The sequence below is a fragment of the Tenrec ecaudatus genome, chromosome 9 (assembly GCF_050624435.1).
Source record: "Tenrec ecaudatus isolate mTenEca1 chromosome 9, mTenEca1.hap1, whole genome shotgun sequence".
Classification (NCBI taxonomy): Eukaryota; Metazoa; Chordata; class Mammalia; order Afrosoricida; family Tenrecidae; genus Tenrec; species Tenrec ecaudatus.
The window spans coordinates 160,017,185-160,041,912 of NC_134538.1; the positions used below are offsets into that span (position 1 = coordinate 160,017,185).

At 54.8% G+C, this 24,728-nt stretch overlaps 2 protein-coding genes and 1 long non-coding RNA gene across 6 annotated transcripts in view; 1 reads left to right on the top strand and 2 right to left on the bottom strand.

Annotated features, from left to right (window-relative positions):
* Positions 1-1,336: 1,336 nt before the first annotated feature.
* LOC142457365 (TRPM8 channel-associated factor 2-like) lies at positions 1,337-14,623 on the bottom strand. 2 transcript variants are annotated; one of them, XM_075558764.1, is made up of 9 exons: positions 14,471-14,623; positions 14,159-14,319; positions 11,786-12,416; positions 8,133-9,100; positions 7,824-7,921; positions 6,434-6,647; positions 5,480-5,719; positions 3,805-4,142; positions 1,337-2,281 (listed from the first exon to the last, which is right to left on the bottom strand). In XM_075558764.1, the coding sequence occupies exons 3-9, from the start codon at positions 12,403-12,405 to the stop codon at positions 2,027-2,029; spliced, it is 2,733 nt and encodes a 910-aa protein (XP_075414879.1). In that variant the 5' UTR covers positions 12,406-12,416; positions 14,159-14,319; positions 14,471-14,623; the 3' UTR covers positions 1,337-2,026. The 2 variants fall into 2 exon arrangements, with proteins under 2 accessions (XP_075414879.1, XP_075414880.1); XM_075558765.1 differs by having other exon boundaries at positions 11,786-12,419.
* LOC142457366 (uncharacterized) lies at positions 13,063-24,363 on the top strand. The gene is made up of 3 exons (XR_012786135.1): positions 13,063-13,327; positions 15,705-15,847; positions 22,517-24,363. It is a non-coding gene; the product is annotated as an uncharacterized LOC142457366 (long non-coding RNA).
* Positions 19,569-24,728, bottom strand: part of TCAF1 (TRPM8 channel associated factor 1) — a 48,137-nt gene continuing 42,977 nt past the window's right edge. For all 3 annotated transcript variants that reach the window (XM_075558762.1, XM_075558763.1, XM_075558760.1), the window contains one exon: positions 19,569-22,128. In XM_075558762.1, coding sequence (XP_075414877.1) covers positions 22,119-22,128 — 10 coding nt within the window. In that variant the 3' untranslated portion in view covers positions 19,569-22,118. The remainder of the gene's footprint in view (positions 22,129-24,728) is intronic.

Here is a 24,728-nt window from a genome sequence, read left to right on the forward strand (position 1 = left end):
CCTCAACACAACAATGCTTTGATCTAATAACCTGGCAAATGCGGTGAAGAAAGCTGATGGTGCCTGGCTATCAAAAGATATAGTACCTGGGGTCTTAAAGGCTTGAAGATTAACAAGCAGCCATCTAGCTCAGAAGCAACAAAGCCCACAGGGAAGAGGCACACTAGCTTGTGTGATCATAAGGTGCTGAAGGGATCAGGTATCAGGCATCAAAGAACAAAAAAATCATATTAATGTGAATGAGGGGGACTGTGGAGTGGAGACCCAAAGCCCATCTGTAGGTAACTGGAATTCCCCTTACAGAAGGGTCACAAGGAAGAGACGAGTCAGTGAAGGTGCAGTATAGCACTGATGAAACATACAACTTTCCTCTAGTTCTTTAATGCTCCCCCCCATTATCATGACCCCAATTCTACCTTACAAATCTGGCTAGACCAGAGGATGTATATGGGTACAGGTGAGAGCTGGAAACACAGGACATTCAGGACAGATAACCCCCTTAGGACCAATAATGAGAGTATCGATATCATTGGGGAAGATGGGGGGAGAAAGAGAGAACAAATCACCATGATCTACATATAACCCCTTCCCCGGGGGATGGACAACAGAAAAGTGGTAAAGGGAGACATCTGTCTGTGAAGACAAGAAAAAATAATAATAATTTATAAATTATCAAGGATTCATGAGGCGGGGAGGGAGGGAGGAAGGGGGTTAGGAGGGGGAAAATGAGGAGCTGATACCAAGGGCTCAAGTAGAAAGAAACTTTTTTGAAAATGATGGCAACAAATGTACAAATGTGCTCGACACAATGGATGGATGTATGGATTGTGATAAGACTTATATGAGCCTCCAATAAAATGTTTAAAAGAAAAAAGAATTGTAATGTATTGTTTCATTTAAAAAAAAAAAGAGCTCCTGACACATGGAATCCAGGATCAGGGATGAGAGTGGCGCTACCAGGAGCGTAGGGGGAAGGGGAGGAGGGGAGGGGAGGAAGGGCTACCGATCCCAACGCTCACACCTAACCACACCTCACACACACCCCTCCCCACAGGGGGACGAACAGCAGAATCTGTGGGGGAAGGGAGACAGCCATCAGTGTAAGATATGAAAACAATAGTTTATCAAGCAGTCGTGGGGGTGGGGAGAGAGGGTGAAAAGAGGAGCTGACACCAAGGGCTCAAACAGAAAGTAAAGGTTTAGTAAAGAATGATGCCACATATATACACGCATGCTGCTACAACTGATGTGCGGATTGCTATAAGAGCGGTATGAGCCCCTGATAAAAATCTTTTAATAAAAAACAAACAAACAGGCTCAGGACTGGGCCCTGATATATGAACTGTACATGTTTATTGATGGAAAATTACCTAAATAAAATTGATCTTTAAAAAAAATAGTTATCTAAAAGCAAGGACAGCAGGAAGGGACGGAGGGCTGCCCTCAGGGTGGCAGACACCGTGGAGAACCAATTTCCAGGTGGGCACCTGGGCTGGGCACCCCGGGAGCAAGCAGAAGCCCAGGGATGTCCTTGCTTTGTGCTCACAATTACTGACCTGGGTGGTCAGGGAATCCCTGAAGGCAGAGGCTCTTAGTCCACCCAGGTCATGGGTCAGGACACAGCACACAGGGCTTCTGTGGTTCTTCCTCAGACTCCCAGAGCTGACTGAGGACCCCTGCATGGCACCGTGCTCTGAGCAAGCTCCTTGAGGCAGGAAATCACGGAGCCTGGCCAGGAACAGCAGCTTCAAGGATCGAGGAAACACGCTGCCAGTCGGAGCCCTGACCTTTCGCAGCGTGGTTTAAAGTAAGAGTCACTGGTGACAGCGGTCCCCGGAGTCTTTGTCTCTCTTGGAGCTAAGCTTCCAGTGACCAGAGGGGCTCAGGGCGGAACAGTGTTCCATGCAGACGGTGGGAGGCGCTCTTCAGAGAAAGGGAGGACCTGGTTGCCCTGTGACCTCCTGACCTCCCCTAAGGCGGGCTGGGGAGGAAGGCACGGCTCCAGGCGCTGGGGGACAGACATCCTTCATGCCTGAGAAAGGAGGTGCGATCCCATGGGGTTCTCCTGCCACTCAGGCAGGCGGGCCAAGCTCTCGGCCACTTCCTTCTGCACCGGCCAGCCCCAAGCCCGGAAGAAGGGCACCAGGTTCTTCTGCACTTGCTGAGAGAACTGCGTCACCCACAGGTTCATCTTGCTCACTTTGTCGGTGGGCAGGGCGGTGAAGGTCTGGTAGTCAGCAAAGAGCTGGATGAAGGGCTCCCACCCAAAGGCCTCCTGCAGCTGGGAGAGGGCGCGAAAAGGCAGAGTGAGGCATCGAACCCACCACCCCCACGTTAGCACGGCAACCCTGGGCAGAGGGAGACAGGCCTTGGCCAAAGAGACCCCCTCAGTGTATTGCAGGGAGGCGCTCTTCGGGCTGAGCTCCGTTCTGCTGCTGTACAGAAGCACAAGCTCACCTTCTCAGCCCCCTTCTGATGTGCGGACCCCACTCCCCTGTGGGTTAGCACAAGACCAGGGGTGTCAAATGCCGGACCAGAGCTGAGGTGTGAGCAGAGCTGAGGTGTGAGCATAGCTGAGGTGTGAACAGAGCTGAGGTGTGACCAGAGCTGAGGTGTGAACAGAGCTGAGGTGTGAACAGAGCTGAGGTGTGAACAGAGCCAATGGCATCACTGAGTTTACCAGTGTGGCTCCTCCAGGTGGTCCCTTAGGCATCATATGGTCCATTTTGAGCCTGACTGAGCTCAGCAGCTGCTGTATTACGAGTCTGAAGTTGGGAGCTTCGAACAATTAAAACCTCACTTTTTTATTTTTAAAAAATTTTTTTATGGCCACCGATGACCCGTGAGTACCTGCCAAGCGACCAGGCTGCCCCGTGGACCACTGCCTTGGGGTGTAAAGAGGAAGAAGCAAGGCACATGCCGTGGTGTCGCCATGACCTCGAGCCGGATCAGATAGATGCTCAGCCCCGAGGAGCCTCTGGCAGGAGACCCTTCAGAGCTGAGGTTTGAGAGTTCTGGAATGAGCAGGGACCTGTCAGTGCTGAAGTGCCTGTTGGGGCAATGGTTCAGGTGCTCGGCTGCTAACCAAAGGTGGGAGGTTCAGGCCCACCCAGAGCCACCTGAGAAGGGAGCTCGACAGTGCTCTTGCAAAAACCAGCCAAGGAAAACTGTCGATTCCAACTGCGGGCACGCTGGACTGGATGCGCTCTGCTCTATCGTGTGGGGTCCGCCGCTCTGGGTCTGGGGTTGCCTCGACAGCAGCAAACGGCAACAGCCCTGCTTCATGACCTTATCGCCTCCCACGGGGCTGCCTGCTCATTGATCCATGCGCTCATTCGGGTACTAGTCATCTGAGAGATTCGTGACCAGGCTGGTCTCTGAAACTGCCCACGGTAAACCAACGTCTCACTCGGGGACACAGCTGCCAAGATATGGCGCGGCTCTCACTGGACTCATAAAACAGGGGGGAGGACAAACCACTAGACAAAGTCAACGATGACCAGACATGACTGTTCAGGGAATAGGACACGTCAGGGGGAGCGGGCCGGGGCTGCCACGCAGTCACAAGGCGCCTGACTCTGAGCCATTCTTGACCTTGGCCGTGTCTGTCATCCTTACTTTAATTCATCGCTCCCCATTTCCTCTTACTCAGAATTGGGAAGCTTGCTCCTGGTGGCACCGTCTTCATTTTAAAGAAGTAGAACCAGAGAGACACGTGCGGGGTGAAGGCGTTAGGAGGAACTGGGGTCCGTGGGTGCTACGCAACTGTGGGGTGTGGGGCCCCAGCCCTCCTCTACCCAGTACCTGCAGGTAGGTCTCCAGGGCCGTCCACACATTCCAGTTGCTGAGAGGGGCGCCCATGCGCAGGTGAGCCTCGATCCTCTTCTTTCGCTCCGATGGTTTCAGCGCCGGGTGGGCGTGGGCCCTGGGGATGCCCAGCACGGTCTCATGCACATAGACTGACCACAGGTTGCAGGTGGCCTCCGTGGTGTGCGGGGGGAACTCCCAGCCTGGCCGCTGCTGGTTATGGCCCAGCTCGTGCACTGGACCCCACAGGCCCTTGGTCCGGATGAGCTTCTCACTGGTGAGCTCCTGCACCGACTCCAGGTGGCACATGATGGGGTACCCCGAGTGCATCCAGCCTGGGGGAGGAGGGGAGAGAACAGGGAAGAGCTGAAGCGAGAGGCCCACCCGAGCCCATCTGACTTCTCCCCACTGGGTGACAGCCCAAGTCATCTTCCAGTGTTGCCTGGCTGACTGGAAGGTGGACACGCTCCATGGCTCGGCCAGGAACGGAGACACTCTCCACGACTCGCTCTGGCCTGGAACCCTGTGCGCACACCCCCAGCAGCCTTTCTTGCTCTCAGCTAGTCTCTCTCCCTGTCAGTCTTTCTTGCTCTTACGCCCTGGGTCTGGGGCCGCAGGGCGGGGCTCTCCCTTCGGCCCTGTTCATCTGGGGTCCAGAGCAAAGACCTCCACATTGAAACCCGAGTTCCTTATGATTTGCTGATGCTTCCCGTCCCTGGAAACCACTCTGCTCAGGGGAGGCCCCTGGACGCACTCCCAGGGTCTCCTCACGCCCTCTCCCTCGGCTACACTGGCTGAGGTCTAGAGGGATGACCCCTCGGTCTCCTCCCCTCCAACCCTTCATTGTCATCCATGAGCCTTTTATTATCAGCATTAATACTATTATGTCTAGCAGCTTAGCTAGTTCTCCCACCCTGGGAAATCTCAGCTGGCATGTTGGCAAGACTCCCCTTCTCTTATGCTAGTCCCCTTTTATCCTCAGCAAGGTCTCTTTCTTTCTCTCTCTCTTCCTTTCTGCCTTCCCTTTCTCTCCCTCCCTTTCACTGCTCTCTGGGTGAAGCTTGGCAGAGCACACCCCTCTTCCATGGAAGAAGCCGGACAATCTGTTTCCTGACACAGACTGCAATTCCCACAATGCAACAACACCTGCCCCACCTTCTCCCTGTGTTCTCTGCCCCAGCCAGCCTCCTTTCCCATCCCTGCTTCCTGCCTTTTCTACTGTGTCCGGAGAAATGCTGCCCTGGGAGCTGGATTGTAGCTGGTGCCAAGGAGCTGTGCGGGTCCCCACCTGGGTGGCATTGTCCCCGTATAGACTTATCCGTGGTTGGGCTGGTGGGTCCAATGGAAGAGTGCAGTTTCCAGCTGGGAGCGTGACTAAGGGCCCTAGGCACTACCAGTCCCTAATGGATCAGCAAGCCAGGCCTTTTTAAGGAGTTCCCATCCATATCCCCTCTCTCGCCCTCCCTCTTGCCAGGCCCTTGGAAGGTGCCATGTCTTGGGGAGTGGTGTCTGAGTGTCCTTTAGTTGTGCTTGCCTCAGGGCAGTAGAAACATGCCTTTAGTTCCTTTGCCCACTTTCCCAGAACAACTGTTTTTCTCCTATTGGCATCCGGAAAAGGCAAAGCCTAATGGCAGTGCCCAGCATGGACCGAGCGCCTCCCCCAGGCACACACCCGTGGAGATCTGCACATCAGCCACGATCCTCTCCGGCCGGTGGAAGGGGAAGGGCTGGGCACCCAGCGTAGCCACTGCGGCCAGCATGTCGTCCCAGAGGTGTAGCAGGGATTCAGGGTCCTCCAGGGAGCGCAGGCTCGTGGTGGGCACTGTTAGGATGATGTTGTCCGTCACCAGCTCCCCCCAGGGTGCAGGGCTCTCCTGAAGGCACCTCCTCCACTCCTCCTGCGAAGTCTGACCTGGAAATTGTACCACGAATGGGCTGTGCAGTGAAGCTGGGACTCCACACCCTTCTCTCACCCATGTTCTGAAGTCTCCCTGGATCAGTTCTCATATCTATGGTCATAGGGAGTCGTGTATCCCTGTTCATGGGACATCCCACATCCCTGGTCACAGAGCACCCCACACCCCTGGATGCATGGAGCCCTATATTCCTAGACACAGTGCCCCACATCTGTGAACACAAGGCATCTTTATCCATGGGCACAGTGTCCTGTATCCCTGAATGCAGGGTACCCATATACAAGGCCAGAGTCCCATGTCCCTCAAAATAGGCCTTCTATATCCATGGACATAAGATGCCCTTGTCTCTCTGATCACGAAGTATCCCATATCCCTGTCCAAGGACAGGGTGTCCCATATCGAGGGACACAGTGTCCAATACCCCTGGTCACAGGCTGTCTTGTATTCCTGGTCACAGGCTGTCCCTGTATCCCTGGTCACAGGCTGTCCCTGTATCCCTGGTTACAGGTTGTCCTGTATCCCTGGTTACAGGTTGTCCTGTATCCCTGGTTACAAGGCAACTTTCATCCCTGGCAGTAGGTCCTGCATTTCTGCCCTGACAGGTCATCTTCCTTCTGCCCACAGCCAGGCCCTTCCCTGCTCCACAGCTAGTTCATTCCTGTGGAGACCCCACTCCCGTGTGCCTCAGCTCAGCCCTAGTCCCCACTCACCCCGCCTGTAGTGAGGAGCTGGCACAACCCCTCTGAAGTTGATGGGCACAGGCCCCAGAGAGCTGCCCCTGGGCACGATGACATAGAGCAGGCCTCCCCAGAGGCAGGGGATGGTGAGCTGGGGCTGGTCCACACAGCAGTGCTGGGTCACCACGGGTGCACGGCACAGCTTCATGGCATGGCTCAGGTCGTCCGTGTGGCAGCCCACCTGCACCTGCAGGGAGATCCACCTGAGAGGGCAGCAAGGATGGGCCTGGGGGCTGTGCTGTGTGGGATCCGCAGTCCTTGCACTGGGAGTAGGATTGTTTATGGTAGTGCCCCAAGTCCCCACCAGCTGTTTCTGGGGCTTCCCCAGGTCCAGGCAGGATTGCTGTCTGAGTGAGGGGACCAGGGGTGAAGTGGCCCTTTGTTGGGCACTGGCCCTGGGCCTGAGCCATGCAGTGGTACTAAGAGGGTGTGAGTCTGAAGAGACTGTTGTCTCACTGGACAGAGGAGCAACCAGCAGAAGATGTGCCCCTGGCCTGAGAGATGGAGGACGGGGTCCCTTTCAACCTTCCCGGAGTCCTGCTTCCTGGCTAGGGTCTTGGTCCTCTGAAACTTAGCTGCATGGTTTGTAAAACCCATATGGTGGGCAGGATGTCACCACCTCACCGTGCTCGGGGCTTCCTGCCCGGCTGCTAGCTGTTCCCCCCGTCCCACAGCATCCTGTGGAATGGAACTGACTTGGTGGCAGTGGGTTTGGGCTCGCAATCAACCAAGTCTGCTGCCATCAGGACGCTCCTGACTTAGCGAGCCTGGAGGGGTTTCTGAGCCAGTACATCTTTACAGAAGCAGGCAGCCTCCTCTTTCTCCCGAGGAGTTCCTGGTGGGTTGGAACCACCTGCCTTGCGCTCAGTGGCCGAACCTCCAATCCGCAGAGCCACCAGGACCCTTTTGGTTGCTGGTAACAGTACGGCTGCTAGTGGGAACCCAGGAGGCACAGATTGGGCTGTGAACCACAAGGACAGCAGTTCAAAACCACCAGCTTCTCCAAAGGAGAAAAATGAGGCCTTGTACTCTTGTCAACATGGACTGTCTCAGAAACCCGCAGGGGAGGTTCTACCCAGTCCAGAAGGGCTGATGGCAGGGAGTTTGGTTTTTGGCAGGCACACAGTGGGGATCTGACCACAGGTGCCTCAGAAGAAAGGCCTGATGATCCACTTCTGAAAGTTCAGTCTTTGAAGACTGCTTTGCATCCCTCTGACTTGACGCTGACCCGCCTGGGGTTCACTGGGGATGGGTCTGGGGATCCCAGATGGCACTGCTGGGTCCTGGAGCAGGTCATCTGCAGGAGGATGCAGTCTTATGGCTTTGGGAGATGCCCAGGGTGGGGGTGGGGCTCTGGCCTTACCCTCAGGCCGGCAGACGTGGCTGCTTCTGAGAGAGAGACCTCCACGCTATGTCCTTCTGGGAGGTACAGCCCCGTGCTCAGCCAGGACTCGCCGCTGCCTGCCAGAGACCAAAGGAAGGTTAAGCTCCCATATCGGTGAGGCCTGCTTTCCCCCTGCGCCCAGGACGGAGAGCTTCTCCCTGCCCCCCCACATTCATCCAAGAGTACTGACTCACCCCTCCATCCCTTGTGGAGGAGCACTGCTGGCCTCCTTGCCACCTGCCTGGCCCCGTCCAGCTGCAGGGCCCTGGCCCCTGCCCTCCCACACACCTGGGTTGGTCCCATTGATTTCCACGGTTATGGGGTGCTCCACCGGGCACTGGCAGGTGCCATTGCCCAGCCCCTGGGTCAGCTGGGAGCAGTCTGTGCCTGAGTGGGCCAGCACAGTGGCCAGGCAGAGCAAGGAGGCCTCTCGGGAGTCCCTGGCCACGGGGTTGCTTTTGCTCACGGCTGGGAGGCTGGCCTGGCGTAGCATCTTCCGGAGCAGGCGGTGCAGGGAGGCGTAGGCCGGGATGCCCCCGGCAGGGATCTGCAGAAAGCCCTTAACATCCAGGTCCAGCCGAGCCAACCAGCTCTTGTCCATGCTGGAGGCCTCCTGGAAGGCGGACAGTGCCCTGCGGAAGTGGTAGCCCCTCGTCTTGGGGGTGGGTGTCGGGAAACAGCCCTGTGGGAGCGTCTGCGGCATGATGCTGAGACCCATGGTGTTGAGGATGAGGTTCCCAGGGAAACTGGCCAGAGCAGAGCGGCCTGGGTGCTGGGAGGCCCACCACCAGCTCTGCCCCCCAATCAGCAGCCCCCCACCCTCGGCTACAAACTCCTGAAGTTCTCGGGGCTCCTGGCCCCCATAGGCTTTACAGCAGTAGACAATCATCTCCCCAGACAGCCGGGACACCAGGTTGCAGTCCAGGCCCCCCGCCGACAGCAGGGGACGCAGGTTCTTCAGATCTGTGTTCACCCCCACCTTGCCCGGCTGGTCCCTGGCCAGCCAGCGCATGGCGTTGAGCAGGAAGGGCCCCATTGTGGGAGCGCAGAGTAAGCCCTCGTGGGCAGCCAGCACCACCCGGCCTCGGCCATAGCGGGCGGCCGCCAGGAAGCAGCCGAGGTTGGGGTCCAGCCCCACGGGGAAGGCCAGCGCTCCGTGCACCAGCAGCTGGGAGGGGACTCCTCCAGTCCGGATGTCCAGCTCCAGCAGCCCTTCCAGGAGCTTTTGCTGGTCACCATCGAAGTCCTCACTGCACCTGGAGGGAGGGAGGGAGGCGGGACAGAGGGGACTGGGTTGACTTGGGTTTTAGCACCCAGTACTGTGTCTTATCAAGTCCCCAGTGGCACACTGGGTTAAACATTGGGCTGCTAGTTACAAGGCCAGCAGTTCAAACCCACCAATGGCTCTTCAGGAGAAAGATGAGGCTGTCTGCTCCAGTAAGGTGCTACAGTCTGGAAAACTCTATGGGGCAGCTCTTTCCTGTCCTACAGGGTCTCTTTTAGTCAAAATCAACTTGCAGGTGGAGGACCTGCTTGCCCCGGAGTCAGTTCTGAGTCAGTGTCTGAGGCAGGGCATGAGGCTGGTAATCTTATTGGGAGCAGACGGACAGCCTCTTTCCAGAGGAGCATCTAGTGGGTTCTGAGCACCGACCTTTGGGATTAAGCCCCATGCTGAATCCGCTGCTCCACCAGGGCTCTCCTGCTGAGTCGATAGACACTGTCAACCCTAATTGACTGGATCTCTCCCCAGTCCCCCCAACCCCCCTGACTCCTGAGAATTGTGCTGCTTTGAAAGCAATCACCTGGGGAATGTATGGATGTGCTTTATACAATTGATGTATGTATATGTATGGATTGTGGTAAGAGTTGTTTGAGTCCCTAATAAAATGTAAAAGAAGAAAAGAGAAAAAAATGATTAGGGCAAAGACTGTACAGATGTGCTTTATACAATTGATGTATGTATATGTATGAACTGTGAAAAGAATTGTATCAGCCCCAATAAATTGTTAAAATAAAAAAAATTAAAAAAAAAAAAAGAAAGCAATCACCTGGGAGCGGGGAAAGAACCCCACAGGTGGAAGGTTTAACAAGCTATTGCTAAGAATATTGATACCAGGAGGGTAGTGGGAGAGAGGGGATCGACATATAACCCCCCACTTCCCCAGGGGGATGAACAGAAGAGTGGGTGAAGTGAGAGAGTGGTCGGTGTAAGACATGAAAATAATGATAAATTATCAAGGGTTCATAAGAAAAGGAGGGTGAGGGGTGGGGGACATGAGCTGATACCAAGGGATCAAGTAGAAAGAAAATGTTTTGAAAATGATGATGGCAACATACGTACAAATGTGCTTGACACAATGGATGGATGGATAAGAACTGTGAAAGTCCCCAATAAAATGATTAAAAAACAAACAAACAAGATATTGTTGTTGATGTCATTTCTTAAGATGGGCTGTGTAAGTATAGAGTCTACATTATAGACCGTATGTTTCTTTAACCACTCCCCGTCTCCCCCCCTCCCCACCAAAAAATCCCTCCGGATTCCTCATCCCTCAAACCGGAATAGTAGTCAGAGAGTCTTATAAACAGAGGAGGAAAAGCAACAGCGAGACGGACTTGGTGTCTTTAATGACAAACCGGGTCACCTCAGAAAGAAAGGAAGCAAACCTGGTCTACAACCAAAGAGCCAACAACAACCTGAAGACACAGCTGAGCAGCCAGGGGCAGGACACTAAAGGAAGGACGAGGGACCACCGGAATGCCCAGGCGTGAAGGGCCACGTGTCCTGCAGACAGTCGTCCGTTCCAGTGTACAATGAGCGCAGAAATTGCGGAAAGGAAACTAACCTTCTGTATAAGCCTTCCCCCAAATTTAATAACAATATTTAAAAGAAAGTTTTGGAAAGGGCCTCGGTAGTGGTAGGGAGCACTCAGTATGGAGGGGCCCACTCCTGCGCTTACTAGACCGGAGGTGTGTTTATTAACACGCCTGGACACGGTCGAGCGGTGGAGAGGGTCCCTGTGTGGGCTCTGCAGCTGGCTGTCCAGCCCGAGTCCAGCTTCCCACCGGCGTAGAAGAGCCAAAGCCAGCTGGGAGAGGAAGCCTGCTCTTAGCATTCCGTTATTTCTTCCTGTAAGCAGTTACCGTCTCAGAAACTCATGGGGTTCCACCCTGTCCTACAGGCTGACTACGAGTCAGCATCGACTGCAGGCAGGGCCATGAGATCCTCGTCCACTCCTAGACGACCACTGAAATGCCCACTGCGGTTATCCCCCGCCCCCCTCCCTTGATCTGTGAAAATGGTGCCCTGTGGTTATGTTTGAAAAAAGGGTTCCTGTTCCCCGAGGTTCATCATGAAATCCTTGGATGAGGGCCCGGGGCTGCTATCAGACTGTGCTGACTGGGGCGGGTTGGCATGACCGCTGGGCCTTCGTAACGCTCACCTCTGTCCTTCTGCATGTGTTTCAAACTCCCTGTGGTGAAAGCTTCTAATAACAAATCCAACACAGATGCAGTGGCGGAGATGGGGGAAATGTCGGTGTCATGCGTGGAAAGGAACCGCTTTGTTGGCCGGCCAGGGGCAGGCACCCTTTGGTAGGTCACAGGAATCAGCCATGTGGAATCAGTCCTTTGGTGTGCCCGGTAAAGGCAACCCAGCTTGAATCAGATTCACCCAACTATCTCCCAGTGAGTCACTTTACCTCCCAACCTCTACAGTGGGGAGCACGTCCGGCACCCTCAGCTCAGGGCTATGGGCTTGGGCAGGTAGAGGCAGGGCTGAGGGACGGAGTGACAGGGCTATGGCCCAGGGACCGTAGCAAAGTAAGTAGGGTAGGCCATTGGCAGGGCTGAGACGTATCCCATACAATGTATGCATGGGTAGGGGTCCAATCTTTGGCTCGGCTGCAGTTTGACTCCCCATCCAGGAAACCTTCACTCACCTGCTGTGCAGAGGGATCTTGGGCACCTTCTTCGAGACCTTGAACCGGCCTTTGTCCCCATACATGTCGGTGAAGTACACCCCAGCCACACTTGTCACTAGATTCCCAGGGAACTCGGACAGGACCTTGTCATGGCTGTGCTGGGTGGCCCAGTACCAGGCCTGGCCCCCGATGAGCAAGCCCCCTCCACGCTTCACAAACGGGAGCAGCGTCTCAGCCAGGGTGCTGCTGTAGGCGTTGGTGCAGTAAACTCCCATGGCCTCTCCTGGTTCTGCTTCTGCCTGGGCCTGGACCCCAGCCTCCTGAAGGATGCTGACCAGGGGTGCCAGGGACGGGTGCACCCCGACAGGAGCCCCAGGGCTGAGGCACAGCCAGTGCACCGCGTTGACCAGGAATGGAGCCAAACCGGAGGCCACCAGGTAGCCCTCGTGGGCCACCACCACCAGGCGGCCCCGGCCGTAGGAAGAGGCGGCAATGAGGACCTGGCCCTGGCCGTTCACCATCACGGGGAAGGCGGCCTCGCCGATCAGCAGCAGTTCACAGGGCACGGGTGTTTGGGGGACATCCCAGCTTGTCACTCCGTTCATGAGCTCCTGGAAGGCAGCTGCAGGAGTTGCCATGGCTCCGGTTTCTGCTGCGAGAAACAGACAGTCAGTCTGCTGGACGTGTACAGGGGAGGGTCAGCTTACATCACCCCCAACAAGTACTCAGCATACACCCGGCACAGGCAACATTGTTCCAACACAGGGTGCTACAGGCAGAAGAAGAGCAGGCCCCTGTCCTCAGTGGTTGAGCATTTCAGAGGGCAGAATGTTGGACTAGTCCGTAGGGAAGCAACACCGGGACCCAAATTCACTCCCATGAGTCAGTGTTGACTCACAGTGGTCCTATGGAGGCAAGGGAATCCCCTTCCCCCTGTGGCTTTCTGAGACTGTCACTCTTTATGGGCGTAGAAAGACCTGTCTTTTTCCCATGGAGCGGCTGGTGGTTTTAAACTGCTGACGTGGCAACTAGCAGTCCAACTGGTAACCACGCTGCCACCAAGTGATCACTGTGAGGATGGAAAGAATGCCAGGGGTGAGGTGAGAGGGGCCACGTGGCAGGCTGGGGGACGAGAGGCTTTTGAGAACAGGAGAGCTCAGATTGAAACCTGCACTGCTGGGCAGAAGGGCCTTCCTGCCAGCTCCCCAGACAAGCAGGGCTTTGTTAGAGGAAGTGGCTGGAGGGGGTGGGGAGATGGTGGTGGGGCAGGGAGGGAACCCAGAATAGAAGCATAGGGCAGGCTCTGGCTTGCCTAATCCGGCTCGTTGTTGATTTGATGAAGTGACAGCAGTGTGTCTTTGGTGGACTGTTGGAGTCTGGCCAGCTGCTTGAAGGTGTCCACAGCCTCTCCAGGGAGCTGGGGAGGCTTTTCCCCCACCTTAGGAGAGAAGCCTGGGGCTTCCAGGGGTCTTTGAGACCTCAGTGCCCACGCTGGCCTCTCTGGCCTCTTCAAAGCAGCTCTCTACACAACTGCTGGCCTCCGTTTTCCTGTCCACACAGGTGAGCATGGTCCTCGGAGGGTCACAGGGGAGGGCGCTGGCTGGGGTCTGGTACAGCAAGCCAGGCCTGAGGGACTCGGACACCTGTGTTCTCCCTGTCCTTCTTGTCCCCACTTCTCGGGTGCTGTGTCCCTGTTCTCGGCCCATCCTCCTGGTGCTCTGGAGCTCTGAGAGGAACAAGCTGGGGGCGAGATCCTGACCAACCCCCCCCCCCCCAGCACCCAGCACCCAGGTCTCATGGAGCGAAGAGGCCGGGGGCTACGGGAGCTGACCCTGCCACACACCCAACCAGAGGTCCCCTCTCTAAAGGACTCCCTGACCAACATCACCTGGAGAGAATGAGACTCTGGCCAGTGGTGACTACCCTGTTTCTCCGCGCCACCCCCACCCCTGCCAACTATGACCCTCTGCCAGCCATGCCCTCCCTGTCATTGGTGTCCCCTGCCAGCCATGGCCCTGCCAACCACGACCCCCTGCCAGCTGTGACCCCTTGCCAGCCATGCTGCCTTTCCCAACCTCCACCAAGGGGTAAGTCCCCACCCCCCCAACCTGCAGTGACCATTCAGCTAGTTCAGGTGTGCCCCTCCTCCCAGAGCCCCTCCCACGTGCAAATCCTGAGGCAGCCTGGCTTCCAGTCCAGATTGGGCCACCTAAGCAGCTGCCCCCCCCCCGCCCCCCCCCCCCCCCATATCCCTTGCCCCTGTCTCTCAGTCTTTAGGCCTGAGCTGGAGACAGGGCGAAAGACACCCTCACAAAGAGGAGCCAGGCGGATTGCCGGCCTGGCCGGGTCCCCCAAGGCCGGACCCCTGAGGGCCAACAGGCTTTCTGTCACCTGGGATTGGTGGCACTCCGCGGGGCTTCCAGGATTGGTAGTGATCAGCTGGGGACAGAGGCGAGGTGGGGCCGGAAGTCTCCTACTTATGGCTGCCGCCAGGACTCTCCCACCTGGGCGAGGCCAAGGTCCTCTTCTGGGACTGGGCCACCAGGGAAGGACTGGGTGGAGGGGTGGAGTCGCTGGAGAGGCGGGGCAACAGCCACATCCCTCCCATCCCCCTCCCTCCTGCTTCTTTCCCCTGCCCCTCCCTCTTCCCTCTCCCACCTCCCCCTCCGCTTCTCCTCAGTCTCTCCTTCCTGCCAGCTGTACCTGGGCGGTGTCTGGGCCACACCTGAGCTTTACCAAAGCCAGGCTGCCCTGGACCTGCTGAGCTGTATCCTGAGCGAGTGGGGCTGACGCTCGGTCGCGAGTGCCACCTGGTGGTCAGCGCCAGGCCAGGCACGACGGGCCAGGGACAGAGGGGATAGGGCCAGGACCAGGCTACGTGGAAGTCCTGCCCCGGATCTTCCTGCAGGAAGTTGGCCTGTGAGGTCTCCGCCCAGACCTGCCCGGCCCGTGCCAGGACAGCAGGCTCTGGGGTGGTGGCTGTGCCGTCTGGTGACTGGGCCCTGGGGCATGGCCAGCATCCGCCCAGCTCCGCTAAGCAGGGAGAAGAGCCTTTGCTCATCTGGGGCGGAGGGGTGGTGGTGAGGTGGTTGGTAGTCAGGGAGAGGACAGGCAGGTGGGTGGTGACTACAGAGGGGGGGCTCTGGTCCCCTTCGTCCCAGGTCCCCATTGAGGCAGCACCTGCATCATCTCACCGTCTGTACAGTTGCCAGATGTCTGAACCCAAGTCCTGCTGGCTTTTCAGCAACATTTAAAACCATCCTCCTCCCTGAAGCACTCTGGAGGGGAGGGATGTCTCAGAGGCAGGCGCCCGGTCATTCTCATATGTTAGCTCCCTCTGGTCTCTTTCCTAGACTAAACCCCAGCTTAAGCTGCTCACTGCAAGGCCAGCCGCTAGAAACCACCAGCTGCTCCTTGGGAGACAGGCCGGGCCTCTTTACTCTTAAAGAGCCACAGTCTCAGAAGCCCCCCGGGCAGTTCTCCCTGTCCTACAGGGTCGCTGGACGGCTGTGAGTTTGGGTGTTTGGTCTAGTACAGCATGCAGCTTCTTCCTCTCCACCTGGCCACAGCCCGACCCCCCAGCTCAGTGACCCAACCACAGCTCAGTGACCCCGCCTCCAACCCAGTGACCCATCCGAGCTCAGTGACTCATCCCCAGCCTAGTGCCCCTAGCTCAGTGACCCAGCCCCCAGCTCAGTGACCCAGCCCCCAGCCACCCCAGAGGGAGCTTTCCTGACTTCCTCCAGTGTAGATTCAGAGACCCTGACAGCCCTTCCTTTCTCATGCGTCTCCTGAGCCAACCCAGTGTGCTTCACCCAGCGGGCAGTTCCTCACTTTCAAGCCCTGTTGAGGTTCTGCTTGCGAGTGGCTTCATGGGCACTAACACACTGACTTCACTAACACATCGACTCCTTCCTTCATGCATTGAATCTTGCAGCCCTACAAGGAACTGCTATAGGCATTTCTGTTACACTGGACCCAGAAACTGGCAGGAAGACATGGGAACGTACAGAAATGTGTGCCCACTGGCTCCTCTGTTGGGGTGCCAATTCATTTGAGGATGCCCACTTTCACAACAAGGTGAGTGGTTGCCAGGTGGGACTGGTTGCATTTCATGGCTCGGGACGTTCCGAGGTTGGAACTGTTTGCAGGACTCCGTGGTGTAATGGGAGGACACAAGCATTCTCAAGCTTTGGTGGAGAGGGCTTGCCCGGATGTTCCATTTGGGGAGGCTAAACAAGGAGAGACCAGTCCCCGGAGAAGGATATCATGCTTGGTAAAGTCGAGGGGGAGGGACAACGCAGAAGGCCCTCGAGGAGATGGATGGACGCAGTGGCTGCAACAGTGGGCTCGGGCACAGGGACAGTCGAGAGGATGGTGCAGGACCAGGCAGTTTCTCTGTTTGAGTTTGAACAGATTTGATGGCACCTACCAACTAACTGGGGGCTAGTTCTCAAATGCAAACCTATCTTTCCACCTCCTGGCTCCCGTTGCTTGGACCCTGGGTAGGCATCCTTCTACAGAGTGACATAAAAATATGGGCAGTTGTACAACTCCCCTTCCTTGCATGGGCTTCTAGCTGTTCCTCACAGAGACCTGGCCACATTTGGTCAGCAGGCAAGATTTCCTTCAAACAGTGGTTCTCAACCTTCCTCACGCCGCGACCCTTTATTACAGTTCCTCAGGTTGTGGTGACCCCCAACCATAACATTTTTGTTGCTACTTCATCACTGCTATTTTGCTACTGCTATGAATCAGGTGACCCCTGTAAAAGGGTCATTCGACCCCCAAAGGGGTCGCAACCCACAGGTTAAAGCCGCTGCTCCAAAGCTTCCTTTCTCGGGCACTGAGTCCTTGATAGGTGCGTATTCCCAAGATATGTTCATCTACTGGTCCATAGCCTGGAGTCTCCCCCATGCCTCAAAGTCAGCCAAGTACTGTGGACGGCATGGGGGGACCACAGACAGGCCCATCGTCCCTGAGGCCCCAGGAGGGAGATCCACTCTGATCTCTTGAGGGAACCAATCAGGACGCACGGCCGTGGGAAGGAGTGTTAGGAGAAGGGTTTGATGCAACCAGGAAGTTCTCATATTCTTGCAGGATGTGAGGCCCCAGCTGAGATAGGGGGTAGGGTTGGGGGGGTCCCCGTGGTTGTCAGGTGCTGTCGAGTCAGTTCCCATGCACAGGGACCCCATGAACAGCTGGATGAAACGCCGCCCGGGCCTGTGTCAGCGTCCCTATTGCATGTGCTCGAGCCCAGGGCTGCCGCCACTGGATCAGTTCACCTGGCCGATGGCTTCTCTCCTCTGCTTTCCCAAACACGATGTCCTTCTCCTGGGACTGGCCTCTGCTGACACCGTGTCCCAGACACGTGAGGCAAAACCTCACCATCCATGCCTCTAAGGAGCACTGGATGGACTTCTTCCAAGGCAGGTTTGCCTGCTCCTCTGGTGCTCCGTGGCACTTTCGATCGTCTTCCCCAGCACCATCGTTCAAGGGCACCCAGCCTCCCTTGGTCTCCTTATTCAATGTCCAACTCTGATGCGTAGATGAGACGACTGAACACAGGAGAAGGAACTGCCACCGAGGTAGGAGAGGGTTGCACATTCAGGAAATACCCAGCAAGCCCAGGCTGTCACCTGGGGGGCAGGGCCCTCGATGGAAATTCAGCGGAGTCCCATCAGTACAGGTCCATGTTGTGGGGCCTTGGGGCCCTCTGACCACTCTGTGCAGGGGCTGTGCTGGTCAGAATTGAACAAGCATCAGTGAAAATGGGTTAGTTGTGATGGGAGGTGAGGTCCCACCCTCAGGCCAGCAGGATGCACAGGGGTCCGAAACAGTCACCCTCATGGTTCCATTATGATGTAGAACCTCAGGGTTACCACACACAGTTCAGGGATGGGAAGGGGTGTGGGGGCCGGGGCGGGGGAGAAGCAGTGGAGGCAGGCATCCTGTGAGAAGTCGGGTGGAATGGCCATCAGAAGGGCACCTGGGTGTCTGGCTTTGACTGGGGAGCAGCATGGGGCTGACCTTTATCTCAGGACCCATGTCCCATTCCCAAAGGAAACACAGGCTCTCCCTGGAAAGTACACTCAGGCTAACCTTCTCAGAGGCCTGAGGCCTGAGGCATGCAGGAGCAGCAGAACATTCCAAGGACTGAGTCATAGCTCCTGGAAGCTGGCCAGGGTCTGCCTTTGGAATTCACAGGACTGGAGCAAAGGGGAGGCCTGCTGAGGTAACCCTTTCCTAGCCATAGGGGCTGGGGCTGCTCAGTTAGACCAGTGCAGCCCACCTAAGACACGTGCCCGTGGATTAATGGATGGGAGGGTCTTGGAGATGGACAGAAGGGGACAGACTTAGCTCTTCAGGAAGGCGAAATCCTTGTTGGTCTCCTGCAGAGCTGTTGGAGGTTTTGAACTGCTGACCTTGCACTTAGATCTTTAGGAAGCAGGTAACAGGGCTTGGTGGCAGTTTAATCCTGAGAGGGACTGCATGCAGAGCTTAGAGGAGACAGGACATGGAGCTTCACGTGGGTATGGGCTGATTGTATGTTAGAAACACGAGTCTCATGAAAGCAGAGGCCAGGCCCTGCAGTCACTCAGGTTGGCTGGCTGTTCCCACATTTGTGTTCCCATCGGGGGCCAGCATCCGTCCCCTCTGATCCCCTTCTCTGCTGGTGTTGCGCCCTAACTTTAACTCAGTGTAACCCCCTAGGCTCCTTCCGTCGTGGTCTGCTTTCCCACACAGGAGTCCTGGAAAGAACTACCCACACACTAATCTGGGATGAGCCCTTCTCCGGGTATTCCGGGGTATGAGTCACAGGAATGGGTTCCAGATTTATTATGTGCGACGATGATCCAGAGCAGGTGTCCACAGCTGTGGTGGCCGTGGAAGCACTGGGCGACCAACTCCAACCTCGGGGAGCTGGTGTGTTGACAGCCAGTCCCTGCGGCTGGAGTCTGAAACCCAACTGCATGGTGCCCAGAGGGTCCCCAGGCAGACTGTCCCTGGGAGGCAGGGGGTCTTCTGGTGGGCGATAGTGGCTCCAGCCCCCCCCCCCCCCCCCCGTGTTACTAAAGCTATCTTAGACCTGCCCTGTAAGGTAGACTCCTTCCTGTCCTTCCTCCCTCTCTCCCTCCTGCACTCTCCCAGCCCCCTGGGGCTTCTCCAGTTGGCCTCACAGCTCCTTCCCCTGTTGCATTCTGGGAACATTGAATCCTATCTTGGCTTCTGCCTCTGGGAGGAGGACCCAGACTAACCCAAGCACTGTTCTAGTTTCTCTCCTAACACCCAACACTCATGTTTATTTATCAAGCTTGTTGTAGTGGGGCAAGGAGCTTGCAAGCATTTATGCTTCTGTCCTGCACTCAAGGCACCTCCATTCATGCCCCAGCATGTTTTTTCTCAAGGGGCAGGGTCTTGCCTGCTTCTCCATCTGAAGGGATGGATCTAGCTCTTGCTGCTTCTCATGACAGGGGGGTGGGGGTAGGGGGGCACTAGCAGTATTCAGTCTCCTCGGATGCATTTATGAATCACCTGCGCCTGCTTCTCCTCCTCCCTCCCCACCACCCATAAACCTATTTTCTCTTTTTGGGTCATAATTGAGGGGGAGCTAGTGACATTCCACAGCTTTGAATGCTACCACCGCCACAGCAGATGTCCCTTCCGCCTTCCGGAAGAAATGAGACTCCCCCCCCCCCACCTCGTGGGGTGGTTTGTTGAGATGGGACCCGTCACGTGGATCTGAACACACTAAGGTCTGGTGAGTCACACGAGGGGCTTTGGTTAGACTGCCTCTCAGTCAATGGGAAGACACCAAAGACCTTTTTATTTGAGTTTATTAAAAATTTTTTCAAAGTCATACATGCACAAGGTAAAAAAAATTAAATAGTACAGAGGGTTAAATGAAAAGCACAGGTTCCCACCCAATTCTTTTTTTTTTTCCTTCTTAAACCTTTCACTCTATTTCCTAGAGGTAATGCCTTTTCACCGTGTCTGTTTTTGGATCTTCTGGGAACTAACGGCCTAACTTCCAGTCGTGTGTGTGCAGCGGTCCTTTCTTGGTGATCAGAACTCAATGATCCTTCACGATTCCCCAGTGACAGAAGACAAGGATGGAAATCACTCACACTCTAGCCCCCTCTCCTCGGCACCTCCTTCTCGGCGGTCGTAACAGACGTGTCCTAATTTTTTCTAAACCTTCCGTTGGCTTCATGTGTTATTTGGATCCTGGAGTTCTTGTCCCAATTCCCCGTTAGGCCTTATCTTGTCATCCCCCTTTGAAGAAACAAGTAGCCCTACTCTCGCCTCTCTTTCCCCGACTCATTCTTAACCACATTCTGCCTTGTTTTCCCGTATCTTGTCAGCATTCATGGCTTCCCCGGTCTGCTCTGATCCGACAGCTAGGCCTTCACTCTGCCTGTAGGCAGATCAGAACCCTGGATCAGGAGATACCTGGTGAGATGCGGGCAGGCTTTGGTATCAACAGATACTACGCACACGGTCAAGGCGATGCAAATCCTGTTTACTGAAATCCACGGCTAGACTAGAGTCTCTTCTCACACCCGACTGGAAAGAGAAGGCGCCCACTACCAAGGTCAAATCAAGTGTCTCCTCACACCCCTCAAAACGATGTCTCCTTCTGTTCCTGCTTCGTGACCGCATCTGAATCTTGTCTTTGTCTTTTGTTGGCTGAGGGATGGTGTGTGCCATCCACAGTCCCCGGCAATCCTGCTTCCCAATGATCCCATCTAAGGCCGAGGACACAAACTCTCCCCAGAGCCTTGGAGCTTGTGCGTTCTCCATCTGGGATGGGTCCGCTAGACGATGGCCCTTCTGGAGTGAGGCATCCTATGTGAACGCCACTGTCTGTTGGGTCCCCTTCCTCATTTTGCTGGGAGCCTTCCTCAAGGTTCTTTCTCAATGAGGGTGTGGCGGAGGCGCCGTCTGAGAATCAGCATGCCCGAAAAAGCATTTGTTTTCACTTTCTCCCCTCTGTGTTTTGGCTCGTTCTGGAATTCTGGGTACAAGAACATCTCCCATACCATATTTTTAAGATTCTGCTCCATAGGCTTTTAGCACGCGTGCTGCTGGTGGAACATCTGCCGTCAGCCTTATTTCTCGTTTGTTTTGTAAGGGAGCTCACCAGGATGACGTTTTCGTTGCTACCCTCCTCATCGCCCCCCGCCCTTTTTGGGCGCTTGTTATATCTTTACTCTGTCTTTAAAGTTCCATAACCGATGTCTCTGTTCCTTCTTCTTACTTTCTATTTCGTTTTGTTCTAGAGCAGTGGTTCTCAACCTTCCTAATGCTGCAACCCTTGAATACGGTTCCTCATGTTGTGGTGACACCCCCCCGCAACCATAAAATTATTTTCATTGCTACTTCATCACTGTGATTTTGCTACTGTTATGAATCGGGTGATCCCTGTGAAAGGGTCAGGACCCACAGGCTGAGAACCGCTGCTCTAGATTGTGGGAGGGTCCCTGATGCTATGTTCCAGCCGGCCTACTGAAACCCTTTTGCCCTCCAGAGTTCTTCTTATCCTGAGCGTCTGCCCCTTCTTTGCAGCATCTGTTTGCGTTTTGCAAGCACGCCTCGAAGATCCCTCCGAAGGCAGAGTTGGCATTTTCAGTTATTTGGTCTCTTTGTTAATCCCATGTGCTGCAGAGTTTATCAAAGTCTTCAAACCCCTGACACCCCCCCACCCCCATTTTTCTCCTGACCCTACTCCCATGCCCAGGAATGTCAGGGTGACCATTCACATTTAAGATTCACCGGAACGTGTGGCTGTAGGAGGCGGCTGGTGTGGGGTTGTCGCCATCACTGAGTCTGTGTGAGCTCCCTCTTCGGACAAAAGTGCTGGGCACACACTGGGGGGGGGGGGGGCGGTCCGCTGTCGGCAGATGATGGACTGAGGGGCTCAAGGGGGGTGGTGGTTAACATCATGAAAAAAATAGGACTTTTATTCTACAGTGCCAACTCCTACCTCTTCCCAGGCTCTTCATTCCATTCTGTTGTTAGGAAACAAGAACACGTTGACGGGCACCGATAGCAGGCTGCCGGTCCTGTGCGCACACGAGAGGGGAACAATGGGGTCAGGTGCCAATGACCAACTGGCACATCTCTTCAGAGGACAGAGTTTTGGGGATCGCAAGGCTGTCTGGGTAACAGTGTTCAGATGAGCTAAGATTCTGGCTGAAAGACATCTCCTCCGGTTCACCGGCCATCCTACCCCGCCCACGCGCTCTTCTCTGGAAATGTGGTGAGAACTTCTCCGAGTGTATCCAAATCGCTTCCGTTTTCTTTGCTGAGACACTTGTGTTTGTGCTGGGCTGTGTTGACTTCCATTTCAGTGGGGCCTGTGGAGGAAGGAGAGGCAACCTCAAATTTCTAGTCCATCATCTTACATTAAAAGACCTCCTCGAGGCTCTTAGCAGGGGTGCGGCAGGGACAGCTTTACATTTGTCTACACTGTTTGGGCAGAGATCTAAGAGGGCCGGGATGGGACCAGGTTATTCTTCCGATAGGTCGAGGGTCTACCTTCCCGTGTGAGAACACACAGTGGTGGGATTTTAGGGAGTCAGGCTGCTTTGGCAAAAAGAGCCATCGTGAAAAGCCCACAACCAGGATACACATGGTAGCCAACTAAAAAGGAGGTGGGGAAAGGAAAAAAAAGAAAAGAAATGGGGAGCGGTAGTACAGGGCACTAAACCACACAAGTGGAGGGCATTATTTATGTCTCCACAGGGAAAGAGGGGCCAGACTTCAACCCAGTGCTCCGAGATGAGAATGCAACATGCCGGCGTGGAGTAGGGAACCAGTAGAGAGGTCTGAGGGGCCAGCCCCAATCCCAACTTCTACGTGGACATCTGCCCCCTCCCCTGAGAAGAATTTATTTCAAAGGACAGCACTGAATCTGCAGCTCCAGGAGAGGGACATATCTGATCAGAACACACGGGAGCAGATGAAGGGGAAGAGGAGAGAGTGGAGCACATCCTGGCCCACCAGGCCTTGAGGACAATATTCCTGATTAGAGCAGCCAGTCAACAGAGAGGACCACGTGGCCGGCCCCACTATGAGACACGACGTCCCTCACTGATCCATAGCCCTACAGGGAACAACACCAGAGGCACAGTGTGGGAATTGTGCCCGATCTGATACCGCAAAACACTAAGGGGGTGCAACAGAACAGCAAGGGTACAGAGTGGTGAGGTCCTCAGGGAATGCTGAAGGTGGACTTTGGTGCCAGGGCTCAGTGCCCCAACACACTGGACTGGAAAACACTCCTAAAGGCCAACAAACAGTCCTTAAACGAACTACAAGCTTTTCTTTCTTGTTGTGTTTTTTTTTGGGGGGGGCATTGGTTTGTTGTTGTTTTGTTGTATATTGTTGCTTGGTTTTGCTGTCTTGTTTTTGTGCATGTTATTATCTCCACAGGTCGGTCTAAATAAGATAGGCTGGATGAACAATCTGGAGGAGAAAACAATGGGACCGACAGTTCTGGGGGGGACATCGGTGGAAAGGTAGTGGTATTAACAAACCCAGGCATAAGGGAACAACAGGTGATACAAATAAGGTGGTGAGGAGGGTGTAGGCCTGGTAGGGTGTAATCTAGGGTAATGTAACCAAGAGGAATTACTGAAACCCAAATGAAGACTGAGCGTGATAGTGGGACAAGAGGAAAGTCAAAGAGCTAGGAGGCAAAGGTCATTTATAGAGCTCTAAATACAGGCATGTATATATGTAAATATATTTATATATGAGGATGGGGAAATAGATTTATGTGCAATGTGCATATATTTGTAGGTTTAGTATTAAGGTAGCAGAAGGGCATTGGGTCTCCACTCAAGTACTCCCTCAATGCAAGAATACTTTCTTCTATTACATAGGCATTCTATGATGCTCACCTTTCCGACACAATCGCTGAAGACAAATGGGTGCATAAGCAAATGTGGTGAAGAAAGGTGATGGTGCCTGGCTATAAAAAGATATAGCGTCTGGGGTCTTAAAGGCTTGAAAGTAAACAAGCGACCATCTAGCTCAGAAGCAAAAAGCCCACATGGAAGAAGCACATCAGCCTGGGCGATCATGAAGTGCCGAAGGGATCAGGTATCAGGCATCATCAGAACAAAAAAACATATCATTGTGAATGAGGTGGGGAGTGCGGAGTGGAGACCCAAAGCCCAATTGTAGGTCACTGGACAGCCCCTTAAAGAAGGGTCGCGGGGGAGGAAATGAGTCAGTCAGGGTGCAATGTAGCAATAATGAAACATACAACTTTCCTCTAGTTCCTAAATGCTACTCCCCACCCCCACTATCATGATCCCAATTCTACCTTATAAATCTGGCTAGACCAGAGGATATACACTGACTGGTACAGATAGGAACTGGAAGCACAGGGAATCCAGGGCGGATGATCCCTCCAGGACCAGTGGTATGAGTGGCGATACTGGGAGGGTAGAGGGGGGGTGGGTTGGAAAAGAGGAACCAGTGACAAGGATCTACATATAACCTCCTCCCTGAGGGATGGACAACAGAAAAGTGGGTGAAGGGAGACATAGGAAAGGGCAAGATATGACAAAATAATAATTTATAAATTATCAAGGGTTCATGTGCGTGGGGGGAGTGGGGAGGGAGGGGGAAATGAGAAGCTGATGCCAGGGGCTTAGGTGGAGAGCAAATGTTTTGAGAATGATGAGGGCGATGAATGAACAAATGTGCTTTACACAACGGATGGATGTATGGATTGTGCTAAGAGTTGTATGAGCCCCCAATAAAAAAACTAAAAAAAAAAAAAAAAAATCCCAGAAACTAGTAGAAGGCTTTGTGGTGCCCAGGGAGGATGGTCTCTAACAGCTTGGGTGATGCTAAATGGCTCCCCACAGTGCAGCCAACGAGGGAGGGCACGTTAGGGTCCCCCCTCACATTCATCCTCTGGATGCATCTTTGGCCTCAAACT

Excerpts from the sequence above, each read along its gene's own strand:
- LOC142457365 (XM_075558764.1), bottom strand. The coding sequence starts at position 12,405 with ATGGCAACTCCTGCAGCTGCCTTCCAGGAGCTCATGAACGGAGTGACA. Across the intron at positions 7,922-8,132 it reads AATCAATGGGACCAACCCAG|GCAGCGGCGAGTCCTGGCTG; the intron begins GTGTGTGGGAGG and ends GGTCTCTGGCAG. Across the intron at positions 2,282-3,804 it reads CCCTGGAGACCTACCTGCAG|CTGCAGGAGGCCTTTGGGTG; the intron begins GTACTGGGTAGA and ends GCCCTCTCCCAG.